The 11,872-nt window shown below is 46.3% G+C and overlaps 7 protein-coding genes across 7 annotated transcripts; 4 read left to right on the top strand and 3 right to left on the bottom strand.

Moving 5' to 3' along the window:
• Nucleotides 1-78: 78 nt before the first annotated feature.
• Nucleotides 79-1,794, top strand: KY384_003650 (uncharacterized protein; the record flags this gene model as incomplete). Its single annotated transcript, XM_044812164.1, has 6 exons — nt 79-211; nt 267-337; nt 397-558; nt 826-1,040; nt 1,091-1,181; nt 1,234-1,794. 6 exons carry the CDS (start codon nt 79-81, stop codon nt 1,792-1,794), a joined length of 1,233 nt encoding a protein of 410 aa, XP_044671297.1.
• Nucleotides 1,795-2,218: 424 nt separating this feature from the next.
• KY384_003649 (uncharacterized protein) lies at nt 2,219-3,194 on the top strand (the record flags this gene model as incomplete). The annotated part of the gene is made up of 2 exons (XM_044812163.1): nt 2,219-2,773; nt 2,826-3,194. The coding sequence occupies 2 exons, from the start codon at nt 2,219-2,221 to the stop codon at nt 3,192-3,194; spliced, it is 924 nt and encodes a 307-aa protein (XP_044671296.1).
• A 1,638-nt stretch (nt 3,195-4,832) lies between these two features.
• KY384_003648 (uncharacterized protein) lies at nt 4,833-5,855 on the bottom strand (the record flags this gene model as incomplete). Its single annotated transcript, XM_044812162.1, has 1 exon — nt 4,833-5,855. The coding sequence occupies one exon, from the start codon at nt 5,853-5,855 to the stop codon at nt 4,833-4,835; it is 1,023 nt and encodes a 340-aa protein (XP_044671295.1).
• Nucleotides 5,856-6,815: 960 nt separating this feature from the next.
• Nucleotides 6,816-7,442, top strand: KY384_003647 (uncharacterized protein; the record flags this gene model as incomplete). Its single annotated transcript, XM_044812161.1, has 2 exons — nt 6,816-7,001; nt 7,059-7,442. 2 exons carry the CDS (start codon nt 6,816-6,818, stop codon nt 7,440-7,442), a joined length of 570 nt encoding a protein of 189 aa, XP_044671294.1.
• A 39-nt stretch (nt 7,443-7,481) lies between these two features.
• Nucleotides 7,482-8,266, bottom strand: KY384_003646 (uncharacterized protein; the record flags this gene model as incomplete). The annotated part of the gene is made up of 3 exons (XM_044812160.1): nt 7,482-7,609; nt 7,820-7,902; nt 7,968-8,266. The coding sequence occupies 3 exons, from the start codon at nt 8,264-8,266 to the stop codon at nt 7,482-7,484; spliced, it is 510 nt and encodes a 169-aa protein (XP_044671293.1).
• Nucleotides 8,267-8,600: 334 nt separating this feature from the next.
• On the bottom strand, nt 8,601-10,130 carry KY384_003645 (uncharacterized protein; the record flags this gene model as incomplete). The annotated part of the gene is made up of 1 exon (XM_044812159.1): nt 8,601-10,130. One exon carries the CDS (start codon nt 10,128-10,130, stop codon nt 8,601-8,603), a length of 1,530 nt encoding a protein of 509 aa, XP_044671292.1.
• Nucleotides 10,131-10,497: 367 nt separating this feature from the next.
• Nucleotides 10,498-11,866, top strand: KY384_003644 (uncharacterized protein; the record flags this gene model as incomplete). The annotated part of the gene is made up of 2 exons (XM_044812158.1): nt 10,498-11,322; nt 11,633-11,866. The coding sequence occupies 2 exons, from the start codon at nt 10,498-10,500 to the stop codon at nt 11,864-11,866; spliced, it is 1,059 nt and encodes a 352-aa protein (XP_044671291.1).
• Nucleotides 11,867-11,872: the final 6 nt, after the last annotated feature.

The following is an 11,872-nucleotide window of genomic DNA, read 5'->3' as shown; positions in this document are numbered from 1 at the left end:
ACCTAGCAGCATGACGGAGGTCGTTCATACAACAACTTCGTTGTATGTAGGAAGAAATCGGATCTCGACTCTATCAACATGCTTGACGTCTTCGACTTTTTGGAAGATAAAGGTGGTGATACAAAGAAGCTGAAAGAAAGTCAGCGGCGGCGGTATGCGCCTGAAGTGGCCGTGGAGGAGATCCAGGCTTTGTATGAGGATGACAAAACAAGTACGTGCTTGATCAATTCTTGGTAGAATCCTGGTCTAAGCGATGTATTCTACAGCGAAATATGCAGCAGCACAGACGAAACAGAAAATTAACGCTCTACAGAGAGCCATTGGGGCTAAAATGAAAGTGAGTTGAACACGCTTAAAGCACAGCCTTGATTCATAGCTGACGAGTCTTTTCATCAGGCCCGAGAGAATGCAGACGGCTTGCTCCACCAAAAGAGTGAACTAGAGAAGGAACTGAAGGTCCACGAAAACCAAGTAGGACCAAAAGAAGCTGCACTCCAGAAAAAGCTGAACACGGTCGGGAACTACGTGCATGAAGATGTACCTATCGGCAAAAACGAGGTATAACTAAAGCTCCTGCTTTACACGTTAATGCTGATACGCCTGGCTCTAGGATAAAAACCAGAAGATACGAGCATGGACGCCGAAAGGAACACATCTGGAGGGGAGAGAGTGTCTATCGCACCATGAAGTTCTCACCAGGATAGACGGATATGATCCAGAACGGGGACAAAAGATTGTTGGACATCGGGGCTATTGCCTTACTGGCTATGGCGTCTTTCTCAACGACGCTCTGTCAAACTATGGAAAACAATTTTTACATAAGAGGGGTTACAAAGCCATCCAACCCCCTACTTTATGTTTCGGGATCAAATGGCGAAGACTGCGCAACTAGAACAATTCGACGAGGAACTCTACAAGGTCGTTGAGGACGAAAATAATAAGGACAGCGACAAATACCTCATTGCGACTTCAGAGCAGCCAATCTCAGCACTACATGCTGGTGAATGGATGCAAGCAAAAGACCTCGACCCACCTATCAAGTCAGTCCACTTCTGAATAACGATGATGAGCGTTGTGTTGACGCCAATAGGTATGCGGGATTCAGCACTTGCTTTAGGAAAGAGGCTGGCGCCCACGGAAAGGATGCCTGGGGTATCTTTAGGGTCCATCAATTCGAGAAGGTCTAGACAGCCTCACCAGTATGCAAAGACTCACAGCTAACCATTCACTTAGATCGAGCAATTTCTTTTTACGAAGCCTGAAGAATCATGGCAGGCATTCCACGACATGATGGCAATCTCCGAAGAATTCTATCAATCGTTGGGGCTCCCTTATCAGATCGTGGCAATAGTTTCTGGAGCACTTAACAATGCAGCGTCCATGAAGTACGATCTAGAAGCCTGGTTTCCTTTCCAGTCGGAGTTCAAGGAGCTTGTATCCTGTTCGAATTGCACAGATTATCAAGCACGCGCTCTTGACATCCGATACGGACCTAAGCAGATAACAGAAGCGCGAAAAAAGTACGTTCACGCACTCAACGCAACGTTATGTGCGACCGAGCGTGCACTATGTTGTATCCTAGAGAATTACCAAACTGAGGATGGCCTTCGAGTGCCAGAGGTGTTACGTAAGTGGATGCCCGATGAGATTGACTTCATTCCATTCACAAAAGAGCTTCCGAAAGATTCGACTTCTTTGAAGGCGAAGGGAAAAGCACTAGGTGCAAAACCAAATGTCCCCGTCTCCGTTGAGGGCACGGTGGATAAGCTGAAGAAGATGCAGGTAGACTCGTAGCAATAAGACGCTTGCAAAGACACGAAGGGCGATATGTAGATGGTGTCATCCTTCCACATCTCATTTGAGCACAGTCGTGTTAAGCATAATGAGCCAAAGCCTCGTCAACGTTTCATAACGGCCGTGAGATCTCCATATTTGCAAATCATACATAGTCTCTTGGCAATACCACAGGCCTTACCGACCGCAACTGTTGGCACAACGTATTATGCTCATAGAGAATAATACAGATGGGATGCATAGCAAAACGATGTCTTATGTTGCAAGCCATCGTGCTCTGTATTTGTCGGCCACACCTGCACCAGTCCTTGGGAATGCGCATCTACAACGGACTTGATTAGGATGCGAGAAGTGCCACCAGTACCTGCATTGCTTGAATTTACGCCATTGGCATTCATTTGTTCACATCGTATACGCACAAATAATGTCGAAAACGAAATTATTATACTGTCCGTTCTGCAATTTTGTGGAAAGCGATCCTAATTTCCTTCAACAACATGTGAATCTGATACATCCAGAGGACGATGATGCGCCGTATCTCGTCCATGACCCGCCGGCACCGAGGTGCCAGTCTTTGTCCAGGGCAACAACAGCATTGGAAGGCGCTTCCGACTGGGTTGCTTGTGACTGTGGAGAAGTCGTACTCTTGATCGAGTACAACGCGCATTTAGACTTACACGAAGAGGAGAATGCATATTTTGATGGTATATCTACCAGAGCAGAATTAGCTAATGACACGATGGCCGACTCTCATACAATGTCATCACCCAGAGGTGCCTCCTTTCGATCTTCTTTTCCGTTGTCAAAGCCTCTTCATAACCCTACCAACCAATATAGCTCATCTCAGTATCCAGAAATTGTGAAATATGGTGAACCCTCATTTCTTGGACGTCAGAAATCGTGCAATCCCCCCAAAGCGGGTCAATCGTCGATCATGGGACCTTTGAAAACGTCAACAGCGAATATAGCTCGGCTAGGTGTCAGTATATTTGTTGCTGTATTTGAAGCGACTCGTTAAGAACTTTGTGCAGGCCGCGGAACTTGGTCCATACTACAACGAAGTCCAAATGCCCCCCCGCCTCCGGCAATTGTTAGAGAAGGGAGCTAAAATGACCATCACCAACCAGATCACTCGTGATGGGCGGCTGCTTCGTATTGAGAATGTAGCAAACGAAATGCGGGGCATCGTACCAGTCCTGGCCAAACTGTGTGCTCAGGATGCACTTGTAACGAGAGCCTATCTTTGTCATCCAGATGTAACCAACATCTTCAAGATGTCAAAAGAGGGCGGTTTCTGTGGGTTTGTAGCATTTCCCCTAGGATTGATCCCCCTAGCTTATGGTGAAAAGCTATCGAAACATTCAAATGATGATGTCTTACATCCAGAAGACACAGTCTGAGGGATACGAACGACTTCGCGGGAGGTTGCCGTCGATCTTCGAGTTGCAAGATATGATTGAGCATGCATGGGACCAAGGCTTCAATCGGAGAGGTCGTGACGAGACGGGGGGCATCCGTGGTACAAGAAAGTATATCGGAACACCCGAGGCAAGTGTCAGTGAGCTGAAGATATATTAGCAACAATGACGAGTTTTGCAGGCACAGGCATTGTTTCTAAGCCTTGACATTCGGTTTGCTTCTGCATAGAGCCGAAGAAGCGAGATGCATGCACTTCTGACTACGATCTAGCTGCGACACGAAATCCTTCATGACCCATCATCTGCGGTCGAAGGACCCCGGTAAGCCAGCGTGGCTGCAGCTTGTAGAGGCAATCGAACGGTATTTCCTAAGTGACGATCCAAATCTCCTAGAGACAGTGTGTCGGACTTCTTTGCCACCGATATACTTTCAGCATCGAGGTATCATGAGTTGACTCTCCCCTCTGAGCCGTAAACTGATCTGAGACAGGACATTCAATGACGATTGTCGGGGTTGAGCGGCGCAAGGACGGACAAAGTAACGTCTTGGTCCTTGACCCAATGTACAGACCATCGATAGGCATAAAAAGCTTGACAGATGCCCACTTTCGTGTTGCTCAACCGGCTAAATTGCTTAAGGCGTATCGAAGGGACGATGTATATTTACACAGGTTTGATGTTTTCGAGATATTAACGTGAGTGCCCTTTCTTTTTCCATAGGTTGGCAGAAGCAGACTCTTACCATATCAGGTTGACCGCACGTGTTGCGCCCAAAACTGGCTGGCACGGCTCATAGTTGTTTTTTTTTTTAATTTGTTGATGGGCCTAGCCGTAGTATGAGAAGAAGTGACTTACGAGGTTATGGCTGGCAGCGTCTGTTGGGAATTTACTTCAAGGCGACGCTACTAGCTAGCAAAGCGGCTACAAGCGTGGCGCATGAAAGCAATGGAACATATTGATCTCAATCAGAGAAATTTCTCCGGGCTATTTTCACTCTATACTTCCCTGCGGGCTGACTGATTGGGGAATCAGATGTTGGTCTTGGTTCGTGCCAGGCTTTCGATCGATCAGGAGAAATATCCCAAAAGGTAAGGATACCTGCAACGCTCGATAAAACACTGCTTTTTACGATTTCTCGAGTTGTGCTGTGAGGTGGACCAATAGGACTATAGGCAAATGCAGAATTACCATCATCGCTCTTGGTAAGCGGACCTTCTCCAATAACATACATTCCAGCCTTCATCAGTGTATCGCTGGATTCAGGTCCCGCTGTCTTTTGAGAGTTCCTGTATGGTAAGGAGAAAGCTTCCACTACCTGTGCAATTTGTAACGACAAAAAGTAATCATCAGCGACATCGTCGAAAACTTTGTTCAAAGCTGGGCATGAGGTGGCGAGTCCCGGTCCATAAATATTGATTAAAGGCTGTGCTGAGATTGCTCCAACCCTAGGTCCAGGAATCATTTTAACGTGAGGTGTACACTCATGTCTAATCCAATCCAATAGATCCGAGGTGTTCAATATGTGGATGAGCATCCAACTTACTAAGGCGGTATATGTGACATTAAGGCTAACAAATGATTAGCGATCTAGAGGGTGGTCGTGCCAGCAATTTTCTCAACCTACTCCCATATGAATTCTAGATCAGCGGCAACACGCAGAGATTTTGGCACCCCTTGGTTACGCCAAAAGGCACTTCTCGCTTTCACAACGGGACTAACATCACTGAGATCTCGCCACTGACTCGGCAGTGGCTCACTGCTGGCTTCGGCATGGAGAGCATCATAGAAAGAGCTTATGACTTTTGTGAGCGTTCTCCGCGCAATATATGCCTTAGTCAGAGGCGGAATGGGAAGCCAAGGTGATACACGAATGAGCAGATATTTCCATCCGTGCTCAAAATCCGAAATGTCCTTCAACGCAGAAGGACATGTGTCTGAGAAATCACTCCCAACCAATGACGTTAGATGAATAGCTCCAGTGAAGCTCCTCAGTAATGCCAAAAGATCAATCTCAACAGCGGGACGTAACCTCATGCCATATGTCTGCTCCGTGAGGGTTGCATTCGCCAAGCGTTCCCACTCATACTGGTCAATGGCGCTTTCACTAAACGAGACCAGATCTGGCAGGTGGCTTTCTAAAGAGGCGTTGATGCGTAACGTGAGATCGGAGGCGAGTTCTTCATTTCCGTAGTAAGAAGGCGCCTGGTTAACTTTCATGAAAGATTCCCAAAGTTTCGCGTCAGCACCGTACACATTGGCTAGCATATGCCAATGGAGAGTGTTCTGATTGAGGGATGACGCTTGTCGCTCGAATACTTTTTTGCTAAGGTCTGGCTTGAGAATAATAGCACACCTTTGTCCAAGTACCTGGATAGTGACAAGGCTCTGGACGGCTGAAGTCATCTTAGCCCGACGGAAAAAGCCTTGCCAGTTATACCAGAGGTGGAAGAAATGACCGAAATAAGGGAGCCAGTAAGGGATAATGAAAGAGTCTTTGGATGGACTCGCTGACGCGCCCAGTGAGCCTTTTCTGTTCACGATAACGACGGAAGCACTGCAAGCTAGAACAAGTAGGGCAATTAGTAGCGAGACCTTCAATTGTGCGTAGGACTCGGTCATAGACCAGTCTTCCGCTTCAGACATCTGGCAAGTGCTTCTACAGGGCGTCGAGCTTGAGATCAATCAGAGAGCGAATGATAGAGCATCTATATACTCTTTAAACAAGGACAGCAAATGACTTCGGGACATTCATCTCATTCGTACGTCAGTGCAGCACGTAGATATGGTTTTCGAGCCTCATCCCTTTGATCTTCAGGGGCAGCCGGGGGTTCGGCGCGTCCCGCCTAGCAATCTGTTACACCTTACACACATATGCAAAATTACCTAGAAAAACGCGCGCCTTTTTCCGCGCGAGGGATAAAACCATCAAAAACTTTTTCACGTCTACCTCTATCAATATTAATCTGAACCTTATGATTAAAGACTTTTTTTGAAAGCGCTTGAAAAGAGCTTTTTAGTAAAATAAAAATTTTGAAATTTAGATAAATACTTAGAAAGTTATAAAATTAAGTATTTTTTTTACAATTCTTATATTATAAGCTTTAGCTTAGGAAAATTACTTTTTTTTAATATTATTCTATAAGTATATATTTAAATAGAATAATTTTTAATTTTTATAAAAAACTAAACTCTTATAATATTAGGAAGTATATAGATTACTATATTTTAAAGCTTACTAATTATATAGCTTATTAATTTATAGTTCTTAAGCCCTAAAAAGTAGAGAGCTTTATTAAAAGACAAAAAAGACTCCTTATATCTTTATAAATAATTGACCAAAACTTACAACTAAAATCTCATTTTAAAGCTCTTTTCACGCGCTTTTAAATAAGTCTTTAATTATAAGTTTTAGATTAATATTGATGGAGGGAGAAGTAAAAGGATTTTTGGCGGTTCTGTACCATGCGCGCCAAAATCGCAAGCGTTTCTTCTAGGTAACTTTGCATATAGGGGTAAGGTACCCTCGGTACCTTACTTGATGTTCCATTTCTATGGGCATCGAGAGATGTATTTTAAATTGCCAGTCATATTCTTTCTACCGCAATGTCGAGGACTCGCCCCAACATAATTATCACCGGCACCCCTGCCGTTGGCAAGACCAGCCATTGTGAGCTGCTAGCAGAGAACAGTGGCTTACAGCACCTCCCGGTCAACCAGATTGTGAAGGAGAAACGTTGTCACGAGGGTTGGAACGACGAATACAAGAGCTGGATAGTGGATGAGGACAAGGTTGTTCTATCTACCGTGCCATTGTGATTCAACATTGTAGTAACCTGTCACTAACAGCTTCTTGACACCCTCGAAGAAGACCACGCCGTTTCTGCCCAGGGCGGCTTCCTCATCGACTGGCACGCCTGCGATCTCTTCCCCGAGTCCTGGATCGATCTCGTCGTGGTGCTGCGCACTGACTCACAGAAGCTTTACGATAGATTGAAGGCTAGAGGTTATGGAGAGAAAAAGCTACAGGAGAACCTGGACAGTGAGATCATGGGGATTCTGAGCGAGGAAGCTATAGAGGGGTTTGAGGGGAAAATCGTAGTTGAATTGAAAAGTGACACAGAAGGGGACGTGACGGCGAACGTGGGGAGGGTGGAGGAGTGGATCAGGGATTGGAGCAAAGAGAGAGCGAAGGGAGATCGGCTAGAGAATGATCAAGAGAATATTGGGTGAGAGAAAGTAGTTGGTGGAAGAGTAATGGATTGAATGAGGCTATGTCTGCGTTTGCAACCAGGCTTTGAGTTTGGCGAGAGCCAGAGCCCGATGGGACAAGCCATTCTTCTTATCCTTGGCCATTTCGGCATATGTCTCGCCTTGATATTCGAAAATGGGGTCCCAACCTGCCGGGATCAGTTGAGGAGCCTTCAAAGCTATAACTTAAAGGGTGTGGTGACACACCGAAGTTGGTTGATCCACGGGCCGGAACAATCCTTCCCTTGTTGGTGGTCAGCGACCTGGGAAAGATCGAGTCAGGGACGGGCACCGAACATGGACTCTCCCTTGGAAAATAATGGGCTCACACTTTGGCCCCTCACAGTAGGCAAATGTACAGACAGCTTCGGCGCTTTTGTCTGGATATGCAAGAAGCATGTTGTTAAGACCTTCATGGCCGAGTGCTTGGAGGAACCATTTGCTGAAAGAGCCCGTGAGTCAAATGAAAGCTTGAGTTTTGCTGGAGTGGGCTTTCAAGTTTCATACATGTAGGGTCCCGGCAAGTCCTTGAGGGCTTTGAAACATAGACAAGTATCTTCCGTCAAAACGGGGCCTCCCACCTGTATTGGAATTAAATCAGTAGAATGCAATGCTTGCCGTGTTCTGCCTTCTACCTCGTCTGCGGCTCTACGGCATTTGTCCTTTGAAATATCCTCTATAGTACCTTGCGTCTCTACAAGAACTAGTGATTGGCTTTTCAGAGGTACCACGTCGCCAAGAATGGATTGCACTTCCGCCAATTTGTTTTTGTTGCCTGTGATGAAGTGCAGTTCCTTGATCACCATCGTGCAATTTCCTGAATAGTGTAAAATGGTAGAATCTCGTCCTGTAGCTAACCTCACTTGGCCTCGGTAGCGCTTCCGGAAAAGGGTCTGAGTAAAATGGGAACAATCGTGCGTAAGCATCAGGTTCGCAAGCCAACGGAATCAAATCCATTCAATGCTGATGTGATGTACACAAATCGCTTACTATACATATATGACCCTGTAAAACCCAAGATTGAATGAAGATCGCCACTCCAACGACCGCAAGGCATCATGTCCAACGCACGGAGATACTCCTTTTTCCAAATTTGCCGGACGTTCAGTATTTACTGGCAATCCCTGGATTATGAGCACTTCAGGTTTCAACTCTCCAAAACAATTCCAACAGTCCATCTACGCCGCCGTCAAGACCTTGATGGTAATACGACTGTCTCAAACCACCATCCACGACCTTCGACTGAATAAGTCTATGTTGAGCCTTTCCTTCATTTGGGGATAACTTCGGCCTTGTTGGCCCTAATGAATGGTCGAGGCCGGCGTTGTTGGATGCTTCATGAGTAGCAACATCGTCCATTGTGTGCTCCATGCGATCAAGTCTTATATCTTTGAGAAAGTCCTTACGATAGCGTGATATTGAGTAGCCGTTGGTAAGAATTATATCGTCGTTAAATCGCCACCTTTGCAGAAAGCACTCCTGACAAATATCTGCAATCTGGTGCGCGAGCGGCAAATCATAAATATCTTTCGACGTGGACGTAGGCTTCCAATTATGGAGAGAGGTGGGCAAGCGCCCACTCTCGAAGAAGCCGGAGAGGTCTCCAGTAAGATTGAGCGGATACAGACTGCGCTCATAAGCCAATTTTATCTCCGAGAGTTCGTTTATGCATTCCATTATCTTCCGTTGTTCGATACTGTTTTGCGTCACTTGAGTGCAATGTTCGTAACTGTTCGCCATCGTTTGCGCCAAAGGCATAGAGATGAAAACACCCGCACCAATATGACCTGCTAATCCGTAGTGCATGACATCCCTGAAGCCTTCAGGAAGACCGCCTATGTAATGTTTCTCTTCTGGGTTCCGCCGCGAGAGTATTGATACCAAAGCAGAGACGGAAGGAAAGAACGTGTCGTCATCAATCAAGCCCATCCATTGCGCGTTGTTGCGGTTTTCATACAAAGTCTTGACGAGTGAAAGGGAATCCACACGCGAGCTGCTGCTAAAGTCGGAGGCTTCAAGGATTCGCACGTTCATGCCAAGCTCTTGCATATGGGAATGTAGGTGCGCTACTTTGTCTGCTTCTGCGGAAGAGGTTCTATGTGTGCCATTGTGCTCTTCTTCAGTCAAGATAGCAAGCAATTGACCATCTAGTTTTGAGAGCCAGCGCCGGAGTTGTGGGATTGCTATCTCGAGGTTAGGCAGGGTAGTAAGAAGGCCGAAGAGGATGTTGGAAGCGTTGTTGCTGCGACTCGAAGTAGGTACCTCAAGAAGTAGAGGAGATTTACAATGTTTCAATGCGACAGCGGCGTTATCGATGATGTCTATGCTCTGTACACGAGGAAACAATTTTTGGTGGATCCTGGTGATGCTGTCTCTTTTCGCATTGGGAGTAGGCCTCACAAGAATGTCACGTCGAGCATAGGCGATGGGATACGTGATATCAAGCTCATTAAGCCAGTCAATATTTTCTGGGCAGTAGGTCCGCGAATGTCCTTTGAGACGTTGAATCCATTCTGACGATGTGTCTCTTGAGCCAGGAAAGATGTGGAAGATGAGGATGGCAGAAAATAATAACAATACCGCAGTGCCTATTGCCAGGCTCTTGCGACCGAGAAGCATCGTACGCAAAATGCGAAGCACGTGTAATCGTTGATATACATGGTCGCGCATGGAAAGACTGCATACATTGTTCTTTGCGCCTTATTCGAGAGTGTTGCGGCTCATGGTGATTGAGAATTAGGTTCAGGCGATACGAAGCTGGATCCTGTTCCTGTCGTAAGCTTTGATGGCTGCGTTAAGTCGTCAGGAATTTTTGACGATCCTGCATCCTTGTTTGTCGTGCGAGAAAACCTAAGTAAGCGTTCTTATTCACTTCAGATGTACAAAATGAGGCTGTCCTATCCGAACGGAAGAAGCGGAATTAATTGCCTCCTAAGTCCTAAGTCGTGCTAGTCCCCAGGCTAGGCAAGCTAGCGCGATGATAGCACCTCAGGGTTAGGGTTATAGAGACGAGGAAGTAGTTACGGCGGCTGTCAAGATGGTCAGGAAGAGGAAAGCGAGACTTCTTTCTTCGACTCGACCAAAAGCGATCGAGCAGTGCCCAAAGCTTTCTAGTCCTGGTAGACGCTTCGTGGTTAAGCAACATCATTTGCTTCGCAAACAGATGAGAAGAGCGGTGACCCATGGCGACATTCAAACAATTGATGAAATCAAAGCTCAGTCAGGCGCAGATGGAGCTTTACGTTCATACCAATCGGCGAGTATTCAGGGCCAGTCCGCTGAACGTGGGGGTGACTCGAGCAAGATACTTGTCGAGTGGTTCAAAGGGATGGAAGTCTCCACCAGCGCAAGTGCTGAAGCTCACGGAAGACTCAAATTGTTGGAAGTTGGAGCTCTCAGAACTGATAACGCGTGCGCACGAAGCAAGATATTCGACGTGGAAAGACTAGATCTACATTCTCAACATCGCTTGATCAAGAAACAAGACTTTATGAAAAGACCTATACCAACTCCAAATATGCTTCATGAAATGGGGTTTGATGTTGTCAGTCTTAGCCTAGTTCTCAATTTCACTGAAGATGCCAAAGAGAGGGGCACGATGCTGAAACGTGCCACCAGCTTTCTGAGAGAGCCGAATGACAATGCTAGCGAGTATGGTGCAACTCTTCCGTGCCTCTTTCTGGTACTTCCCGCTGCCTGTGTGACTAATTCTAGGTATCTGGATTCAGTCCAGCTGGAGAAGATAATGCAGGTTCTAGGTTACAGCAAAGTAAGGGAAAAGATCAGTGCCAAACTTGTCTATTATCTCTGGAAATACGAGAGCATTGATGTGCCGGCAACAGATATTCACAAGAAGCGGGAGGTAAGATCCGGAGGTTCGAGAAATAATTTTGCTATCCTTCTGCTGTAGTGGACGCATTCCTCTTTCGCCCCGAGTGGAAGGCATGATATGCTCTACATCTTCAACTTTGAGACGTCATTCTTTGATTTCATCCTTGCGAAAACTTCCAGGGATTTCCGGCATCCAATCCTCTCGCCTCCGTCAGAAGAATTCAACCTTGGGTGGAAAAACACCAGGATTATCTAAACATGATATAGCGAAAATGTCTGCACATGGTGAATGCAACGATCCTCGGGAAGGAGAACCTTGTTACTCCTTGCCCAACCTCTAGGATGCCGCTTCCGCATTGGGCACAGAATTCTCGGTGAAGCAACGTACCGCTACCATTGTCGGCCTAATGGATGGCGGGCTTCTTGCTCTCCTCGGTGTACTTGAAGGCCAAAATGGGAACTTTGGTTGTCAAGCCAAAAGCGCCCTCCAAAAATTTCCGAACTACCATCAGCTCGATACTACCGTTGACCTGATCTGGTACGCGGACTTCATTGTTGTTGCAATGGCAGAGTGATGTACG

This window comes from Bacidia gigantensis, assembly GCF_019456465.1.
Source record: "Bacidia gigantensis strain McMullin 20006 chromosome Unknown contig_180, whole genome shotgun sequence".
NCBI classification, from domain to species: Eukaryota; Fungi; Ascomycota; class Lecanoromycetes; order Lecanorales; family Ramalinaceae; genus Bacidia; species Bacidia gigantensis.
The sequence above is the reverse complement of the archived record's forward strand: the minus strand, read 5'-3'. Positions and strand labels throughout refer to the sequence as shown.